General features: G+C 42.1%; 2 protein-coding genes across 3 annotated transcripts; both read right to left on the bottom strand.

Annotated features, from left to right (window-relative positions):
* On the bottom strand, positions 1 to 2,925 carry mylz3 (myosin, light polypeptide 3, skeletal muscle). Its single transcript, XM_086284364.1, has 6 exons — positions 2,839 to 2,925; positions 2,445 to 2,472; positions 1,048 to 1,191; positions 796 to 966; positions 614 to 691; positions 1 to 524 (listed from the first exon to the last, which is right to left on the bottom strand). Exons 1-6 carry the CDS (start codon positions 2,839 to 2,841, stop codon positions 496 to 498), a joined length of 453 nt encoding a protein of 150 aa, XP_086140490.1. The 5' UTR covers positions 2,842 to 2,925; the 3' UTR covers positions 1 to 495.
* A 4,068-nt stretch (positions 2,926 to 6,993) lies between these two features.
* Positions 6,994 to 16,867, bottom strand: lancl1 (LanC antibiotic synthetase component C-like 1 (bacterial)). Of its 2 annotated transcripts, none has more exons than XM_086284362.1 (10): positions 16,738 to 16,867; positions 16,261 to 16,407; positions 16,054 to 16,171; positions 14,850 to 15,060; positions 13,876 to 14,023; positions 13,582 to 13,728; positions 12,994 to 13,176; positions 10,591 to 10,767; positions 9,738 to 9,810; positions 6,994 to 7,726 (listed from the first exon to the last, which is right to left on the bottom strand). In XM_086284362.1, the coding sequence occupies exons 2-10, from the start codon at positions 16,345 to 16,347 to the stop codon at positions 7,650 to 7,652; spliced, it is 1,221 nt and encodes a 406-aa protein (XP_086140488.1). In that variant the 5' UTR covers positions 16,348 to 16,407; positions 16,738 to 16,867; the 3' UTR covers positions 6,994 to 7,649. The 2 variants fall into 2 exon arrangements, with proteins under 2 accessions (XP_086140488.1, XP_086140489.1); XM_086284363.1 differs by having other exon boundaries at positions 16,730 to 16,827.
* Positions 16,868 to 17,696: the final 829 nt, after the last annotated feature.

Here is a 17,696-nt window from a genome sequence, read left to right as displayed (position 1 = left end):
TACGTTGGAAAAGTTTATTCTCAAATGAAGAGAGTGAAAATAAATACAACTTTTCAGGGAAGGAGGGAGCTCTGGCGCTCTGACCACAACCATTCTCCAGCACCTTTGGCATTGCTGGGCCAGTGATGGCGTGACTGAATGAGGTGGCGGTGGGAATGGAGGGATCTACCCTCACTTGATGAGTGGTCACCCCTTTTCCCCCGTTCCTCACCCCATGTGGTGAGTGGAGACGCGCCCCAGTGGGGGGAAGTAGAGGCCGGGTGATGGAGGTCTACAATGGAGAGGTGATGGCGATGTCCCAAGAGAGGAGGGTGAGAGACGAAATGGAAAAGAAAACAAAATAAACAAAATGAAAAAATGGGCGTGCTTCAACATCCCTTGTACATAGTCCTTGTCTTTCCGTGGTTGGTCTTTGAAACAGTGTAGATGTCACGAACACTGTGGGGCTGTCTGTAGGCGAGCTACAGTTTCTTCAGCACTCTCGCTGCTGGCCTCTTACACAGACATGATGTGCTTGACGAAAGCTGCAGGAAGAAGTTCAAATATTTAGCTTCCTGGAAATTCAAAAAAAAAAAAAAAAAAGGAAGTGGAATGGTTTGAAGTCCGGTCTTACCCTCATAGTGCACACTGCCGTTCTCGTCCTCCTGGCCGGCCATAAGGGCATCAATCTCTGGCTCGGTCATCTTCTCTCCTGTGGATGCACAACGATCCATGTCAGGGATATGTTTCCCATTTCACTCACTATTGCATGCTAAGCAAACTATATGTGTGTGCTTCTAAATTTAGGAGGCTCACCCAGAGTGGACAGCACAATACGCAGCTCAGCACCCATAACTGTGCCATTGCCCTCCTTGTCGAAGACGCGCAGACCCTCAACGTAGTCATCATAGGTTCCCTTGGGTTGAGCGTCGACCTCCTTCAGCATAGGCAAGAAAGCGTCGAAGTTGAGCCTCTTGTTGGCCAAGTCTGTTGATAGCACACCAAATTATTACACATACCATGACACAGACTGCTCTTTTGTGTTAGAAAAAACAGTTTATGTCTCACCGTCAGCAGTTGGGTTGCCCAGAATCTTATTAACGGACCTGTTGGTGGGATTCTGGCCCAGAGCACGCATGATGTCAGCCACCTGGTTGTAGGCCACCTGGCTGTCACCAACTCTGTCAAAGAGACCAAAAGCCTCCTTGAAGTCTGGCCAGGAGGAGAGAAACAAAGTTGAGTACAAGTTCTTCAGGACTTATAGTTAAGACTTCAACAATAAGGAAGAATTAAAACAAAAAAGTCTGCCAGAGTCTTTTTTCTTGTTCCATCCAAATGGTATAATTGATATTATTTTTATGGCATGACATCCATGTTTTCTTTGCTGTGTTAGATCCATCCCCTTTGGATTTCCTACTCTATCTATTACAGTGTTACTACTAGTCATCTATGTCAGTTGCACAGTGCCACAACGTAGAGGAAGATTAAAGACAGTAAAAGCCACATAATTCTGTCATTGTTCTCAGCTAATTGAGAGGGACAGCTGTGAAGAGGAAGGCACCAACTGGGGGCCCAGACAATGGTTGGCTATGTCTGTGAATCCCACCAGGAACTCAAAGTGACCTTTTTGACAGATTAATGTGTTCGTGTGGCTTCTGAACAGCAGTTGTACCCTTCCACCACACTCGACCCACCCCGTCCTTCTACATTCCTGCCTCCACTTGCATTTACAGCAACATTGCGTGCAAACTGATACACCCTGACAGAGAAACGCAGGCCATTTAGAGACATAGCGACATGGCCCCCCGTGCAGTCAAAGCCAAGAATGCTGACTGGGCCGTAATTAACACCGTAACTTGGAAAGGAACTTAATGTTAGACATATAGTATAGCTGTACCAGAATGTGCAGAAGCAGCACTAAACAAATAAGCCTGATTGAAAACGTGTTAAAGGTTTGCCTGCAAGTCTAGGATACACAACTGGAAGAGTTTTAACTACACAAAAGTATCCATGTCCAAATGGGGACCCCAATATATCCCATAGGGCATGTTTATAGAGGACATGTCTTTCGGCAGTTAAACAAAAAAGGTATGGGGTGATTCAGATTCTTGTGTAAGCTGATGCCACCAGCACTGCATCTTAAACCCTGACCTAAGGATTAACGCCCCTCCTGAATAAGGACAATGGCGACTTGCAAGACAAGGCTGAGAATAGACATGTCTGAAATCTTTCCCGACAGCTGGAGAAGTTGGTAGAATGGCATGGCGCTCTTCATCCTCTGCTTCCACTTTTCTAGCACTTTAATCAGATTAAAAGTTCATCTAAGTAAGCCTGGAGCTACTCTGAGAGTTTGGTTCGTGTGACAATTGCAAAAGCTAGACGTAAATACCTACCAGCACATTGATTGAGAGGTTGGTGCCTTCATATATGAGGCAAAATTTCTCTTTTTCTTTTTCTTCACTTACCCTCAATCTGGTCCGGTGTGAACTCAGTCTGTCACATTTGAAAAGGCACATTAACAAATACACAAACACACAGAATACAGAGAAATAAAGAAAAACAAAATGAGTATATCCAGCTTATGTAACTGTCCAAAGGATTCTGAACACATGATGGATGCTGAAACTCTAAAACGGCCTCTTTGCATTAGAATATTAGCCTTTTTAGACATTAAACATAGACATGTGAATGCATTCCAAGACTCTAGTCCTGGGTGCCAGTCTTCATTTTGCCTCACTAGCAAAAGTCTCAGTTTTGGGGTCATTATCGAGCTCATATCCAAACCAATTAAAAGGAAAAAAAGGTAACTCCATCAGCAATGCCCCACCCAAAAGGTCCAAAACAGAAGTTCGTACACACCATTTTGGAGAGCAGGAGCTGGAGGAGATGAGAAGCTGAAGTCCCAAGACAGTGTGGTCCTTAGCCATGGTCAAAGCACCCCTCTTATTTATTCCGGGCATGTGATGTCACGTATGCTAATGGGCAGATCAGATGACACATTGGAACATCTTTAACTTTCTTAGGGCAAACGGAAAGGAGAGCTGTACGCCCTCGGAGCAGTGGGAGTAGGCCTTTAGAAGGGGACAGGGCTATTTTTAGAAGGCTGAAAGAACGGTTGCAAGATTTCAAAGAGTCTGTGAATGCATTACAATTTCAACCGAAATGCTTTTGGCAGCATTGACACTTAAGACTTCTCTCCTCTGGAAAGAGATGTACAGCTGGTGAGTGAAAATGCAGAAAACTCAGCTTCCTTGAGGCTCACTTGAGGAGGGCTCCAGGTGTGAGGAGCTCATTTACAGGGTGGTATTTTTAAACAGCCCCACTGCTCCTCCTCTTATGGTTAAATAACAGAACCGGGCAAAAAATCGTTTGAAAAGTTCACTCCATTCAGGCATGTGTTAAAAACATTGACACTGAGTGGCAGATAACCTGAAAACAACAGGTTTTATAACAATTCTAAAGACCTTAAAAAGATCTGCTCTCACAGCGCTACCCTCAGAATAGGACAAGTAACAAATAAATTCATAATGTGCAGATTTGCTGGCTTCAACTAACTAAAAATTGATCAGTTTGTCCATTAATAAATAGGCAAATACACTGGAGCAAAGTTAAGCTTACATAATGTAGGTTATGTTATTAAGAACTACATTCATAGCACAATAAATGACGTTTTTAAAAGTCAATTTCATTTCCATCTTCAGCAGAGCTCTCCATGGTGCTGACAGCGGAACAGAAAGAACCAATAAGATTAATCTTAATAAATGAATTTCTTGATGCATTTTTTGATGTAACAAACTTAATTTAAAAAACTGGAAAAAAATCTAAAATCATTACCTGCGATTCTGCGAAGTGCAGTTTCATTTATCAAGTTATTTATAGCCCACCTATTACAAATCACAATTTCAAAGCATCAAGGTTATCCTTACTTTATGTAAGTAATAGTAACTAATCCTCATATACAATTATTACCCAACAGTTTAGATTCATAGATGCATAGAGATTCTTTTTAATCGTTTATCTGTAGAAAGCATTTTAAAATTTCCTTTTATTGTCTGGTGTTTCCACTCTCTGTAGTTTATAAGACCAAACTCGGTTGGCTTTGTAAACATGGGCAGTAAGAGGTCAGCAACAGCATAGTATGTGCCAACTTTGGGAGTCATGAGTGATGGGACGGGGCGAGACATTCACAGAGACGTAACACACAGTCATCATAGTCAAGACAGCAGTACACCAGCTTTGTGAGGACCTCGCGCCCCGAGGTCGTTTATACCTTGTACAACTCTGCTGAACACATCCAGGTGATATTTGTTATGATGTGGGATGACATAGATGTCTTTAATGTCTGTAACTGTGATATTGTTGTTGTGGTTATTTGTCTGACAGTCGCCCCGAAGCACAAATTTCTGAAAGGATAAATAATAAATCTAATTGAATCAATCCATCCATCCTCCCAACTCTAAGTTGTGCTGACATCTGTCCGTCCATCCGTCCGTCCGTCCGTCCGTCCGTCCATCCATCCAATCAGTTCAGTTTGGGTAGAATTTGACTCTTGGTTCGAATTAGATAATTAGTTTGGTATCACAGGGCAGAACCACAAATGAAGGTAGGAGATAGTGACCAGACCCTAAAAGTAAACAGTTGGATAGTAGGTAATATAGCATCATAGCAGCTACATGAAACAGGCACAAAGAAGGCAACAAAAAAAAAAAACAATTGAGAAAAGGAGGCAGAAATAGAGACAAGACAGGGAAAATAGAGATAACAGGAGTCTTTGATTGGTTAGAGGCTGTCAGATTCATACGAATCTTTCATTTTTTAAAATAATTTGTTCATTGCTGTCTGTTTAGAGGGACGCCAGTATTGACAGAGTCCTGATATTCGTTGATTTCAGCTGCTCTGCTTTTCTCTTTAAAAAGGCGATTATTGGATTCAAGTCTGACAACATACTAGGACAGGTTGTAGTGTGATTCTGGCAGTTTCCTCATTGTTCTGTTAGGCATCTGCAGACTGGGAGCCATCCTGTCAACCAGCATTTTGGTATATACACAATCTACCAGTCTTCCCAAAACCTTTCACATGGTAATCGTCTGTGGACCGCGTGCGCCCAACTTTCAGAAGTCTTCTTTTGGAATTCTTTAGCAAAATTCAATCTTGTAGTTTTCCTTTAAAGAGCCAGCAGTGTTTTTTCGCTTAGGGTGCCGTCCATAGAGGATGGCATTATGCTATGTGTTGTGAGCCATTTCCATTTATAAACCCTGTGCCAAATCTGAAGCGCTAGCTTTCTTAGAGCTAGACTGTGCAAGTAATGCACTGCCCATGGTGTCATTTTAGGAGGTCAGTTGCTGGTTAGCACGATTATTGCTGCAGCTGTGCTTTGACTGACTTTCTGTCGGTGCCCAGTCTTCTTGTATCCTTTTTCCATCCTTAATTTAGATTGTTCAGTTCCTCTGGCAGTTCTTTTTCTTTTTGGAACAACACATAGGTCCAAACAACAAGGAGGCTCTGGTGTTCACAGGTCATTTTATAGTCATGTTCATTGGTTCAAATTATGTCAGTGATAACTGGTGTGCTTATTGCTGGTTTGGTTTCTGCCTCAGGGCCTGTATTGTCAGTACAGTCTTTCTGGTATAGTATTGTTCTTATGAAAGTCTACTTGTCAACTTGACAGTACCATTGATACAAACTATTATTTCAAATATAAAATGTTCTGAAAATTTAGAAAGCTGTGAATTTCATAGAAGAAATCTGTTTGTTTGTTTTTTTTAGGTTAAATTTATGCTCATCTCTGCTGTCACATACATGTGACTCCACGTGGGTAACAGCCTAGAAGCAGTGATCCCTGTGTGTTAACACTGAGTGTTGTAGAAGGCTCAGGGCAGATTGGTTTAGGTGAGGGAGACTATATATGCCTGCGTGTTTCATTAATATAAACTTGTTAATGAAAAATATGCCAATTATGTATAAATACCAGCTACAGTACTGTGCAAAAGTCATTTATAATACTTTGCTTCCAAGGAGCGAGACTTTCTTGCTGTCAGTTGGTGTTGAGCAATAGGTCTCCAGTGCATATGGTGTGCAGGATATCCTTAAAAGATTTGAGGAAACTGGAGTCGAGGACCAAAGCAGAAGTGTCAGGCCTGAAAAATCAACTACAGATGGACAAGATTTAAAAGTCATGTCCTTAAACATCCAAAGAAGAGCTTTGAATGTCCTTCAAGAAGCCTGGAGAACTATTCCTGAAGACGACTTAAAGAAATAACAAGAAAGCCTGCCTAAAATAGTTCAGAGAAGAAGAATAAAGGTGGTCACACCAAATATTGACTTTCAAGCTCGATAGAATTGTACAAACTCTGTTTTTGCCTTAAACACCAAGAAATGAGGGATGGAACAAGACTTTTGCACATTACTACATGCTTATGATCTTCCTTAAGTACAACCAGTTGTAAGAATACAGCAGATTTCCATAAACATTTTTTGGCCTTTTGGACAAGTATATATATATATATATATACACACGATTGTTAAAATAGAATAAATGTTTTCTCTAAAGTAGGTCCAAAAGGAAGGAAAGACACTTATAGTGCTGCTAGGCTGCCTAAGTTGTCATCGCCTATGTAACACAAAGCAATCAGCTGCTGAGCATCAGAACGGACACGTTGGAAGATACTTGTAGGAGCGCGTGAACCACAGTGAAGCACATGCCTTTGGAGACCACTCCCCTCCTGGACAGATGAGCTCTATTTTTACTCTCATTCCCACTGGTGGTATTGAGTTTCTCCTATGCTGCGTTTGCTCTGCGAAGACTGAGGTCTCAAGACTCCCTGGTACAGTAGCCACCTCCCCCTTCACCACCTCCTCCTACCAAGCTGGCCGTGGGTCATAAAGAAGCTCTGGCAGGGAGCTTAAAAAAGAGAGATGGCATTGTGTTGCTGCTTGGTACATGAGCCTTATATGGAAAAGACTGGATTAGATGAGCTAATGGTCCCACAGAGGAAGAAAAAGAGAAAATTCAACTCATTGCAATACAATATTTATCACTTAAAGCCAGTTTAAACCCAAACTTTGCTTGCATACACCAAATGATAATGAAAAAAAACAAAAACATCTGATGAGATATAAATACACTGCTAATGAAGTCACCACTGAGTGAACTTTGTGGCTCTCTGCTGCCCCTCTGTGCTTTTTCTTCACCGCTGCACAACATCGACAAACTAGGCAGCTGCGTTACGTCTGGTGCAACGCAACGGAGCATTGCACCAGACATTTCTACACCCAAAAAAGACAATAGAAAACAAAAGCATTTAAACTTACAGAGAGCAGACAGATATATACAGCTAAGTGCTAAAAAAAAATTACAGTCAGCTTTCCCATGTTTTCATTTTAAAATTAGTTCCCTTCCTTTTAGTTCACAGAGCAGGAGTTGCTGGGGCATGCTAGGGAAGCTCACAACCTTGACACGTTTCCAAAACATTACAGGAAATGTATTGTTAATAACACATGACGTTTCCAGGTGGGAAAAGCAGGAAAAACATGGCACAATGTCTGAATGTTGAATTAAAAGCCAGCCGTCATGACTGCGGTGCCCATGTGTGACAAAGAGCAGAGCGGTGTGGGTCTTCTTATTCAATGATTTCTAGTGTGGGTCTGGGATCATTACCCGCAGACACTTTCTACACCTCAAAGGCCGGGAAGCGGGCGCTCATTGGATGCAGAAGGTCAGCCAGGAAGTAGATGGTTCCTGCCATGCCTGATAAGAAGAAGGGACACTGTTTAGTTAGTTTAGTTTCCGTAGATACACGACCAATAATATGGCCTCCCCAGTCAGCTAGCTGTGGTCTCATGCATGTATCACTTATTCCTATCAGATGAATTATATACTTTACTTATGAGTCATTATGGGTTTTTTTATACAGTTATATTTGAATGATTACCAAAGCAGGACTTTGAATCGTCTCTAAAACAGACTACCCAGACAGCTGGAGCTGACTGCTGTTGCTAGAGACTGAACTGAACCTCTCCACCATGTTTCTGCTGTTGGGGCAGAAATCCAAAGACTGAAGATTCTGGTATTTTATTTATATGTTTCTCTAATAAAAACACATTCGTCTGTGTGTTGTACACAAATATAACTATAGCATTATCTCATAATTTAATATTGCAGTGGATACATCCACTACCACTGAAAACTGACCTTGGTAAGGCAGCTTATCAGTTTTCTACATTCACTTAGTAACAGAGAATCAGTTTGGTTGATGTAATTATTAGAAAGCTGATATTTGTACCCTTTTTGTTAAACCTGCAACCCTGGCTGCTTTAACACTGCACTGCAGAAAGTATTCACTCACCCATTCAAAATCAGGTGTTCCAAAAGTTTCCATGGCAACAGGTGTATAAAATCAAACACCTAGGCCTGCAGACTGCTTCTAGCAGCTCAGTGACTTCCAGAGTGGTACTGTGATAAGATGGCATGTGTGCAACAAGTCCAGTCGTGAAAGTTCCTCACTACTAAATATTCCACAGTCAGCTGTTAGTGGGATTATAGCAAAATGGAAGCAATTGGGAATGCTAACAACTCAGACATCGAGTGGTAGATGGTAGAGTGCGTTGAAGTGGATGGTGCGCAGAGGTCACCAACGTTTTGCACAGTCAATCGCTACAGACCTCCAAACTTCATGTGGCTTCTGATTAGTTCAAGAACAGTATGGAGAGAGCTTTATGGAATTGGTTTCCACGCTGAGACGTGTTCTCTGGAGTGACGAATCACACTTCTCCATCCACTCTTGGTTGGGGAATGGTACTCCATGAACTTCACTGTGCCAAGTGTAAAGTTTGGTGGAGGGGGGGCCAAGGTGTGGGCTTGTCTTTCAGAAGTTGAGCTTGGCCCCTTGGTTCCCATAAAAAGAAATCTTAATGCTTCAGACTACAAAGACATTTTGACCATGTCATGCTCCTAACTTTGTGGGAACAATTTGGGGATGGACCCTTCCTGTTCCAACGTGACTGCACACCAGTGAACAAAGCAAGGTCCATAAAGACATGGATGTGCACGTTTGGTGTGGAAGAAGTTGACTGGCCTTCACAGAGTGCTGACCTTAACCCGACAGAACAGCTTTGGGATGAATTAGAGCGGAGACTGTGAGCCAGGCCTTCTAGTCCAACATCAGTGTCTGACCTCACAAATGTGCTTCTGGAAGAACGGTCAGTAATTCCCATAAACACTCCTAAACCTGTGGAAAGACTTCCAGGAAGAGTTGAAACTGTTATAGCTGCGAAAGCATGATCTGACATCATATTAAACCCGATGGGTTAAGAATGGGATGTCGCTCAAGTTCATGTGTTTGTGAAGGCAGACGAGTGAATACTTCTGGCAGTACATTGTGCATTTATGTGTGAGGGACAGATGAACATGTGTGAAGCAGCTGGCTGTGATTACAAGTTCATATTTCTTACCACAGAAGCCAATTTAGCTCCTTTCAAAATAATCTTATTCAATTTCCACTGCACTACTCCTGTAATCTCACAGCATGACTCATTTATTTGCACTTGTAATTCTTACTACAATGTAAGCCATGCCTGCAACCTGGCAACAGCAAGTCTTAAATATCTAACAATGTACCAAACCCAGAAAAATGGCATCACTAAAAATGTAGTGCTTAGTTTACCTTGTAATCTGTGACACATGTAACAAAAACTTAAAAAATGCCCTTTTGTGCATAACATGATATTTTTGGAAGGTTGGATCTGCCATTATGCATTACCTTCAAAGAGAGAGAAGGGAGTGTCTGGTGTCCGACATCCATGTTTGCCGTAGTTCATACACCAGTCTGCAAACTGCAGCGAAAGAGAAAGTAATGTTACAACAGTAATGACACTGGACCGCTGATCCGTCTCCGGAGAACAGCGAGCAAATGTCAACAAGTCCTAAAAATCGGGCCCTTCTCTGTGAAATCCGAGCATCTGTCGATGTATCGGATTACGACCACAATGTTGTGCTTGGAGGCAGGCAACACATCTGAAGAGTCTATTTCCATCTATGAATAGATTCATATTAATGAAAGCACATGTGGAACTCTCGCCATCTGGAGTGCATCCAAGACCAGCTCGCTAGCGGCTAGCGAGCCACGCTTTGACGCCAACTCGCACAGACAGCGACCGACCTGCTGTCAATAAACATAAAAGGCCCTGCCTCTCACATGCCCATCGTTTCTGGAATAATTTTCAATTTTAGGGCTGGCGAGTGACCAACTACGTTCTGATTGGTTAAGCTTTGAACTGAAGTTCAATATGACTTTTGCGTCTCACATCAAAGTCGTTGAGCGTCGAGGGAGGACGCGACAGAGACTCAAAAATGGAATTATAAAAGGACTTCTCGTGGCTTTCTACAAACACATTAAAATTTCAGGGATAAAAAACGTCCTGCTTTTATGAGGAACCCCTAGTCATAACTCTACAGCGTCAGACAGTGGAGGCATTAATCAAGCCTTTGGACACTAATTATGATGGATGCACTGCTGGTGCGACGCAATTAATATTTGCGGTTATTTGATCAGACGACTGGCCGCTGCAGCCCAGGAGTGATTACATTATTAAAGAGCTTTTATGTCCTCTCACCATGCAGGCTCTGTACAGGTGCTTCGGATCCTGCGTATGCCGGTACAACGCCAAGAAAGTGTAGGCGTTACCAGCCGCGCCGTGGCACAGGCCGTAGCCCTTTTTCAGCAGGCCGTACCACCACACCACCTCCCCGCACTGCAGAGCGTCGCCCAGGTACTGAGGAACTCTGAAAGCCTGGAATGAGGGACATGTCATCATCTTAACTGTGATAAGCATAAAGCAGATCTTGATTTCTGTGAGATCTGAATTAAAAAAAACCTCCAAGTTAAAAAGAGAACCTCAGCGGTACTGTATAAACGATACCCTCTGTCTCATGTAGCACGATAAGTTAAGAAATACTACAAATAAACTGTTCTGTGGATATGTTCTGTGAGGACTGTTTGTCCTTTAAATGTCATTCATTGGCAATATTATTCAATTTAGACAGAAAAGGGAGAATTTTATGAGATTAAAACATGACTCTACTTCACCACAAGATGGCACTATGAGTCTTTCGATGACCCCTGTGTTTCTCAGACAGTGGTTTTTAACAAAGTACCCCACAGAACCCCTTTAATTTGTCAGTTAGGCTTAGCTAACTGTTTATAACCATCCATAAGTAACAACTTATTTCAACCCTTTACCCGCAGCTTTTAGTGACTATTCCAGTTAACAGCTGCCCACAATGTTTAGTGACTGGTTTGAATAGAATAGAATAGAATAGCCTTTATTGTCATTGTACAGAGTACAACGAAATTGGAGTGCCACTCCCTTGGTGCAAGTTTCAATAATAAATATAAATGTAAAATATAAAAAGTACAAAAAAACAATCGTAAGTACTCAAACAATAGTATGTACAATATATACAGGATAGCAGCATTAATATAATGACAGTATGACAGGTGAACTGCTTATCCACCAGTTCACCTAGCTAAAGTACTGTGCAAAAGTCTTGAGCCACCCCTCATTTCATTATATGTTGCTAGGAAATCTGGAAATAGGTGCCGACAAGGAGCAAAATATAATGAGCTGAAAGATGGCTCAAAACTTTTGCACAGTTATGCATTTTAACTATTTAATTTTATGGACAGTTAACAAAAATATTAATGCAGTTTAATCTTTAAATTCATACTTACAGCTAACACATTGTGGGGATTAGAGAAATATTTTGCTGCTATTGTTAATAATCATCATCATTACCATTGCATTAATAATTAATATTGATATTGTATTCAGATGTTTAAACATATTGGTACCCAATTAGCCTTTATTACAGGTGCAGCTATAACCACTTTAAACTGTTGAGTTAAATCAATAATCTTAAATGCTTTTGAATGCTTGTTATAATCTTAAATGTGTATGTGCTGATTCTGTTGGGTTATAAAAGAAAGGCCTAACTCTGAGTACACTCTGTGCCAAAGTAGACAGGAAGCGCAGGCTTTTGCAGAGTGTGCTTGTGAAAGTGGAACTAAAGCAGAGTCTAAGTGTAAGTTACTTTGAGGAGCTGTTGGGAGGATGCTATTTGAATAACCAGGTTATTCATTATTGTCTTTTATACATTTATATCTTTTGATTAAGCTTTTAGTAGAAGTTCTTGATTAAAACATTTATTCAACATATTACAAATATAGTTTCAGTTAGGTTATTATGCACATGAGAATTGGCCTCTCTTCTCATAAGACAAAGTTCGTGTGAGGTCGAGCCACACACGCACGCACGCACACACACACACACACGCACACACACACACACACACACACACACACACACACACACACACTTACACAGCAGTTAGACTCAGGGGTAGGTGAAGGTTCAAATAATATTTTGTAAAAGCTTGCAACTGCAAAATTGTGCCTGCAAAAGAACAGTTTGTTGCAGAATGTGTGCCTGATGTTCCAGACGATAAGCGAGCGTCCGGCAGCGACAGGAAGACACCTGGGATGGAGACAAGGCGATGTTGTTTTGCAAACTGTGTTAAAAGTCATTGTGGTTTTGATTTGACGTATGCATATATTGTATCTGCTTAACGCATGAGGGGGCGTTATAAATTTCCCTGATGGTATAAAAACAACTGATTGTGTATTGTTCGAGAGAGATCGATGCTGATTGTGTAACAGTGTTCATGTCTCCACGCGTGTTCAGTAAAATCATCGTTTGACTCCACCCGGCTGGATCAGTGTTGTTATTTTGGAATTCCTCCTGTATCCCTCCTCAATATTTGAACCCTAACAACATCCATACAACTGCACTTTTATGCATTACTTTTAGCCAACTGCTGACTTTTCTGCTTAACACTGTTCCGGTGAACAGACTAACTAAATGCAGTTTCATGTAGGACCTGGTACACAAACAGACTGAACAGACTCACTGTTTCTTTCTGCAAATGAGTAATCAAATTTTCAAGCTCTCAGTCTTTACCTTGTAGGCCTGCAGGAGCATGTACACGACCCCCGGAGATCCGTGGCACCAGTGCACCAGCAGGTCTCGATCGTCCCCCATGCAGGGAGGGTAGTTTCCCGAGGGGAACTTAAGACGGCAGACGTGGTCGACGCTGGGTTTCACCAGCCTGTGCACGAGCTCCTCCGAGAACACAAAGCCAGGCTGTGAAGGAGGGGTAAGATCAAGTTCAGAGGAGGGAAAAAAAGGTGACAGGTGGCAACTTTGGTAGAGCGTGAGGTACCCTGGAAACAGACAGATTAGCTTCTGCACAAGAGCACTTATTAGAAAGTTAACTTTGGAGCTAGCATAATTAACTTTTTAGATGGCATAACAAATATTTGCAGGCTTGGCTTCTTAAACGAGGAGAGGGATTTGTATGTTTTCTTTGATTCTTAGAACTGAAAATTTAATAACTTCAGCTTTCAGAGTTCTTGGTGCAGCCATAGATCCCTTCGAATGAAAGTGCATACACCGAATTACTGCAAAACCACAGAAAATTATTTCCCATACGGCCTGCACAAGCACAAGACTACTCCACTTGCATCTAAAACCAGGATCCTGTTCCACCTGCATGAGGAAGTAGTAGATGCCAGCCAGGCCGTGGGCGGCCCCCACATACTGCTCCTGGTACCACTCGTACATCAGGGGGCTCTGGTTCTGGACCCGGAACTTCCTACTGAGGTGCTCACCCGATTCCAGCACAGCCTGGGTGATCTGCGGAAAGAAGCAAAAATATAAATTAGTGGAGATAAATGAGAGAAAATGGTTTAAACCTAGAGGTTTCTATGGCAACTGTCGCTCTCACAAAGAAAATACAACAAAATAAAAAACTTTGGACTGAGCGCACTGTTTCTGAATCACCTGTTGGATGTATCCATCTGGAATCCTGTCTTTTCCAAGCTGCTGGTTGATGAAGACCAGTGAGTAGAGGTAGCCCACCCGCCCATACAGCAGCTCGTCTGGCAGCCCGCCCGAACCCTTCACCACCGTCTGGTGGTACTGCATCAGCCTGGTGGAGAGGCACAGGAAGTTTGTGACAGATTTTTTGCACCACTGAACCACATCTTAAAATAGACCTTCTATTTATGACGACCTATAAGCGCGTACAATTAATTATATCATAAATGCGATTCCTGCTCCGGCAGTTAAATGAACTAGATCCGGACCATTAAGCTGGAAATTAAACTGGTCCAATCGGCTCCATTCGAGTGCATTTGATTCATACTGCAGATACTTAATAAAGCTGTAATAGCCTCAATAATACTAAGTGCAGTTGTATTGAAGAAAACATGCTGGCACGCAACACAATGATGTAGGCTATACAAACTGCATATTTTAATGGCTACGGAGGGGGGGTGGGGGGTCTAAATTATTAACAGGGACAAAATGTTTCTTTTTGCAGCTCACAGGCTCAGACTGGTGCTCTATGTGTTTCACAACATCATGGAGGAGATCCCCACAGAGGCAGACGTGCCTCTAACCTGTAACAGAAGACTCTCAAGGAGAAGTCTTTCACAGGAGGTGAGGTTTTGCAGGGAAACAATGCTGCAAATGTGAGTGCTAAAGAGCGTTTCAGTAACAGTGGAGTGACGTTACACAGCAAATCCATAAAATAAAAAGCCTTTTTCAGTATTTTCTTTAGTGCATTTGACATTTTTTGGGCCAGGAAAACTATCGCCTGTCAAACAGGAGAAGAAATCTGGCATCAAAACACATTTTCCTAAAGAGAAACCTCCCAAGAAAGGAGAAAACTGCTGCAGACACAGTGGTGGTTACGTAGTACACTTTAATGTACACCTAAATTCATTACTTATACCGACTTATATGAGGCTGACCTGTTGATGCACTCGTCGCTCTCTTGCACTCTCTGAAGGCGATAGAAGACGACAGCAGCCACGGCCAGCGGCCCCGCATCCCCACACAGGAAGGTGACGTCATGGCGCCGGGTCAGGCACTTGAGGCTCTGGGTGACATGCTCGAGAGCTTTGTGAAGGAACGAGGGCTCCCTGAACACATCATGGAGGTGCAGATAGAGCAGGGCGATGCCTTTTAAGACACAATGTTGAAAGTTTGGAAAGCGCCCCAAAATTTTTTCTTAATTTAAAGGTATACTGTATCTTGCAATTAGATGCTAGTAGATTTCAGTCAACTGAGTTTTGTTTTCTTAGCCCTCCCATTTCAATTGCATAATCCTAGCTACCATCGCTGCTTTAGGACAAACAACTCTGGCTGCCATTTATTTGTACTGAATGTATTTGTACTGTTTACCTCAGCTGTCAATGCTATTCAAGACGAAGAACAAGTGTCCACCTTTATTTACTCTGAGAGGCTGTAAAAGTCTAATATGAGTCCATGAGTCCATTAAGCCCCCTTCTGTCTAATGACAGTGATACTGAGGTGAGTTGTTGAGGATATCCTGAACTTTTCCAAGCACTGCTGTTTTTGCTGCTGTTAGCCTCTGCTAGCTGCTGTTAGCAAGCCTTACCAAAATGTTCTTTGAAGCAGCTCTAACATTGTTGTACCTGGACACTTAAACAACTCTTATAAAACTACTGTTTATTGGAGACAAAGTATGATTTTTAGGACACTCAAGCCTAACATTAGCTGGCTTAATGTTGGCTTAGCAAGAAGGTCCAGGGTTTGAATCCACCATCTGGCCGGAGACTTTCTGTGTGGAGTTTGGATGTTCTCTCTGTGTATGCGTGGTCAAAAGACAAGACTGCCCACAGTCCAAAGACATGCAGTTAGTGGAGTTAAGTTAGTGGAGGTTAAAGGTTATGCTAAATGGCACCACGGCACTCGCTCATATGTATTATTAATTAATTAATTAATTACGTTTAGAAGAAGGTATCAGTCTGTTGGAAGACATAATTACACAATAATTCATGTTCATTAGTAGTCCACATAAAAAAAAGAAGGTCTCACTGAAGTAAAGCTGCATACAGGTAAACGGCAGAACAGTCTCACAGCATGTGCACAGTTACGTGCATTTCCCTGCTACTTGACTTATTTATCCCAGCTGTGTAATGCTATCATCACCTGCCCAGCCAGTGTAAGCAGTGCAGTCTCTGGGATCAGCAGACCTAAGCCCATTCTCCATGACACCTAACAGCTCGCTGATCTTGCTGCTCAGCCGCTGGGCAAACTCTGGTGTGAGCTAAGGGTTTAAAAAAATACAAAACAAAAACTGTAAATATCAAGGTGGACATGAAAGACATGCTCGCACACTTCTTTTTAATGCATTACCTTTCCCTGAAAGTCAAAAAACGCCTGTGTGGATGCGAGGCTCCCATCATAGTCGGGGTAGGGATTCTTCAAGGCTCTTGTGTCCATTTTCAGAGCCTTGTTACTGCTGCTGCGCTGTTTTTTATTTTATCTGGGTCAGAAAATAATCTGCAGGGAAAAGAGGCAATGTAAAAGCCGCAAGAAGCACAGACGAAGATCGTGTAATAGAAGCAAGACTAAAAATAGCAAATTATCGATCCTGTAACATAGAATATAAAACAACACGGAGCATCGAGCCTGCTAGGCAGAGCTCCACACCCCCACACACCAACTCATGACAGCTAAGCTCAACTACGCTGCTTCTGATTACGCAGCTGAAGCTAGCTGCTAACATTAGCCGCTAGCTGCAAGGTTATGTTGTTATAAAGTAATGAACGACTTTATACCTTCAAATTATGACAGGGTGAGAAAATAAAATAGAAATTTGCACCTTGGTACCTTTGCAAGCGCTGCACTGTTGGTGTTTACTCTTCTTTGTCTTCACTTTTAGCTGACGGTACATCCGCACTGCTTTGCTCACTACTGACACCTCCTGCGGCAGGAGTGGTACTGCAGCTCAGAAACTCAGGGACGTCAAACTCATTTTGTATCGTGGCGTGAGCCACCTACACAGCGCAGTTTGATCTGAAGTGTGCCAGAAACTCCCCTTTCTGTCAGTGTACATGAGGTTAAGTACACATATAATCCCGGAGATATCTTAATATACGAAAAAGAAGTGCAGTTTCAACTCAGTTTCTCAGTTTTTCAACTGATAAAGCTGATCTACTCTATCAGCATGACTCTTTGGGCTTAAATTGTATGAAAGAAATTTGTAAAATTACAAAAAGAAGAAGAAGAAAGCCTCTGGTTGCTCATTGCCTAGACTGTCCTGTAAATATAAAAATATTTTTGTTGATTCATTGAAAATGTCCTACTTTTTAAACAGTCTAAAACAGGACTACCAACACTAACAAGGACACTAGCAATAAGCAGAACTAGAAAAAGATGAATCAGGAGGAATAAGGAGGGAGAAATGGTCTCTTCCTGTAACACCATTACCCTTCTGGGGGTTGTGTTGTTGCCTGTCCAGTGCACCAGCTGTCAGATTCATTTTCACCAAAGCTGCTGAAATTGGTTCACAACACTGTGCACTTCCTAACTGGACACACTGAGATCCCTGGAGTTCTTGTGCAGTTTAAATGTACCATAATCCTAGGAGGATCTAACATGCCATGGTGCGTTTATTAAAGGAAAATGATACAGTGAGTTGTGCAGCCTACTTCCACTCCTCGCTTTTAGTTTTAATTACCTCTGCTAAGCTGTGTCCCAGTGCCATTAGATACAGTTTAACTTCACCATGAATTAAGTGGTGATTTATGGCCTGATAAACATCAGTGTTTCCGCAGTCAGAAAACTGC

This window comes from Aulonocara sp. 'chitande type north' Nkhata Bay, linkage group LG23 (assembly GCF_057382095.1).
Source record: "Aulonocara sp. 'chitande type north' Nkhata Bay isolate Kocher_YH1m ecotype deep benthic linkage group LG23, A_spYH_male_GT1.1, whole genome shotgun sequence".
NCBI classification, from domain to species: domain Eukaryota; kingdom Metazoa; phylum Chordata; class Actinopteri; order Cichliformes; family Cichlidae; genus Aulonocara; species Aulonocara sp. 'chitande type north' Nkhata Bay.
Note: the sequence above shows the minus strand (reverse complement) of the source record. Positions and strands in the feature narration are given on the sequence as shown.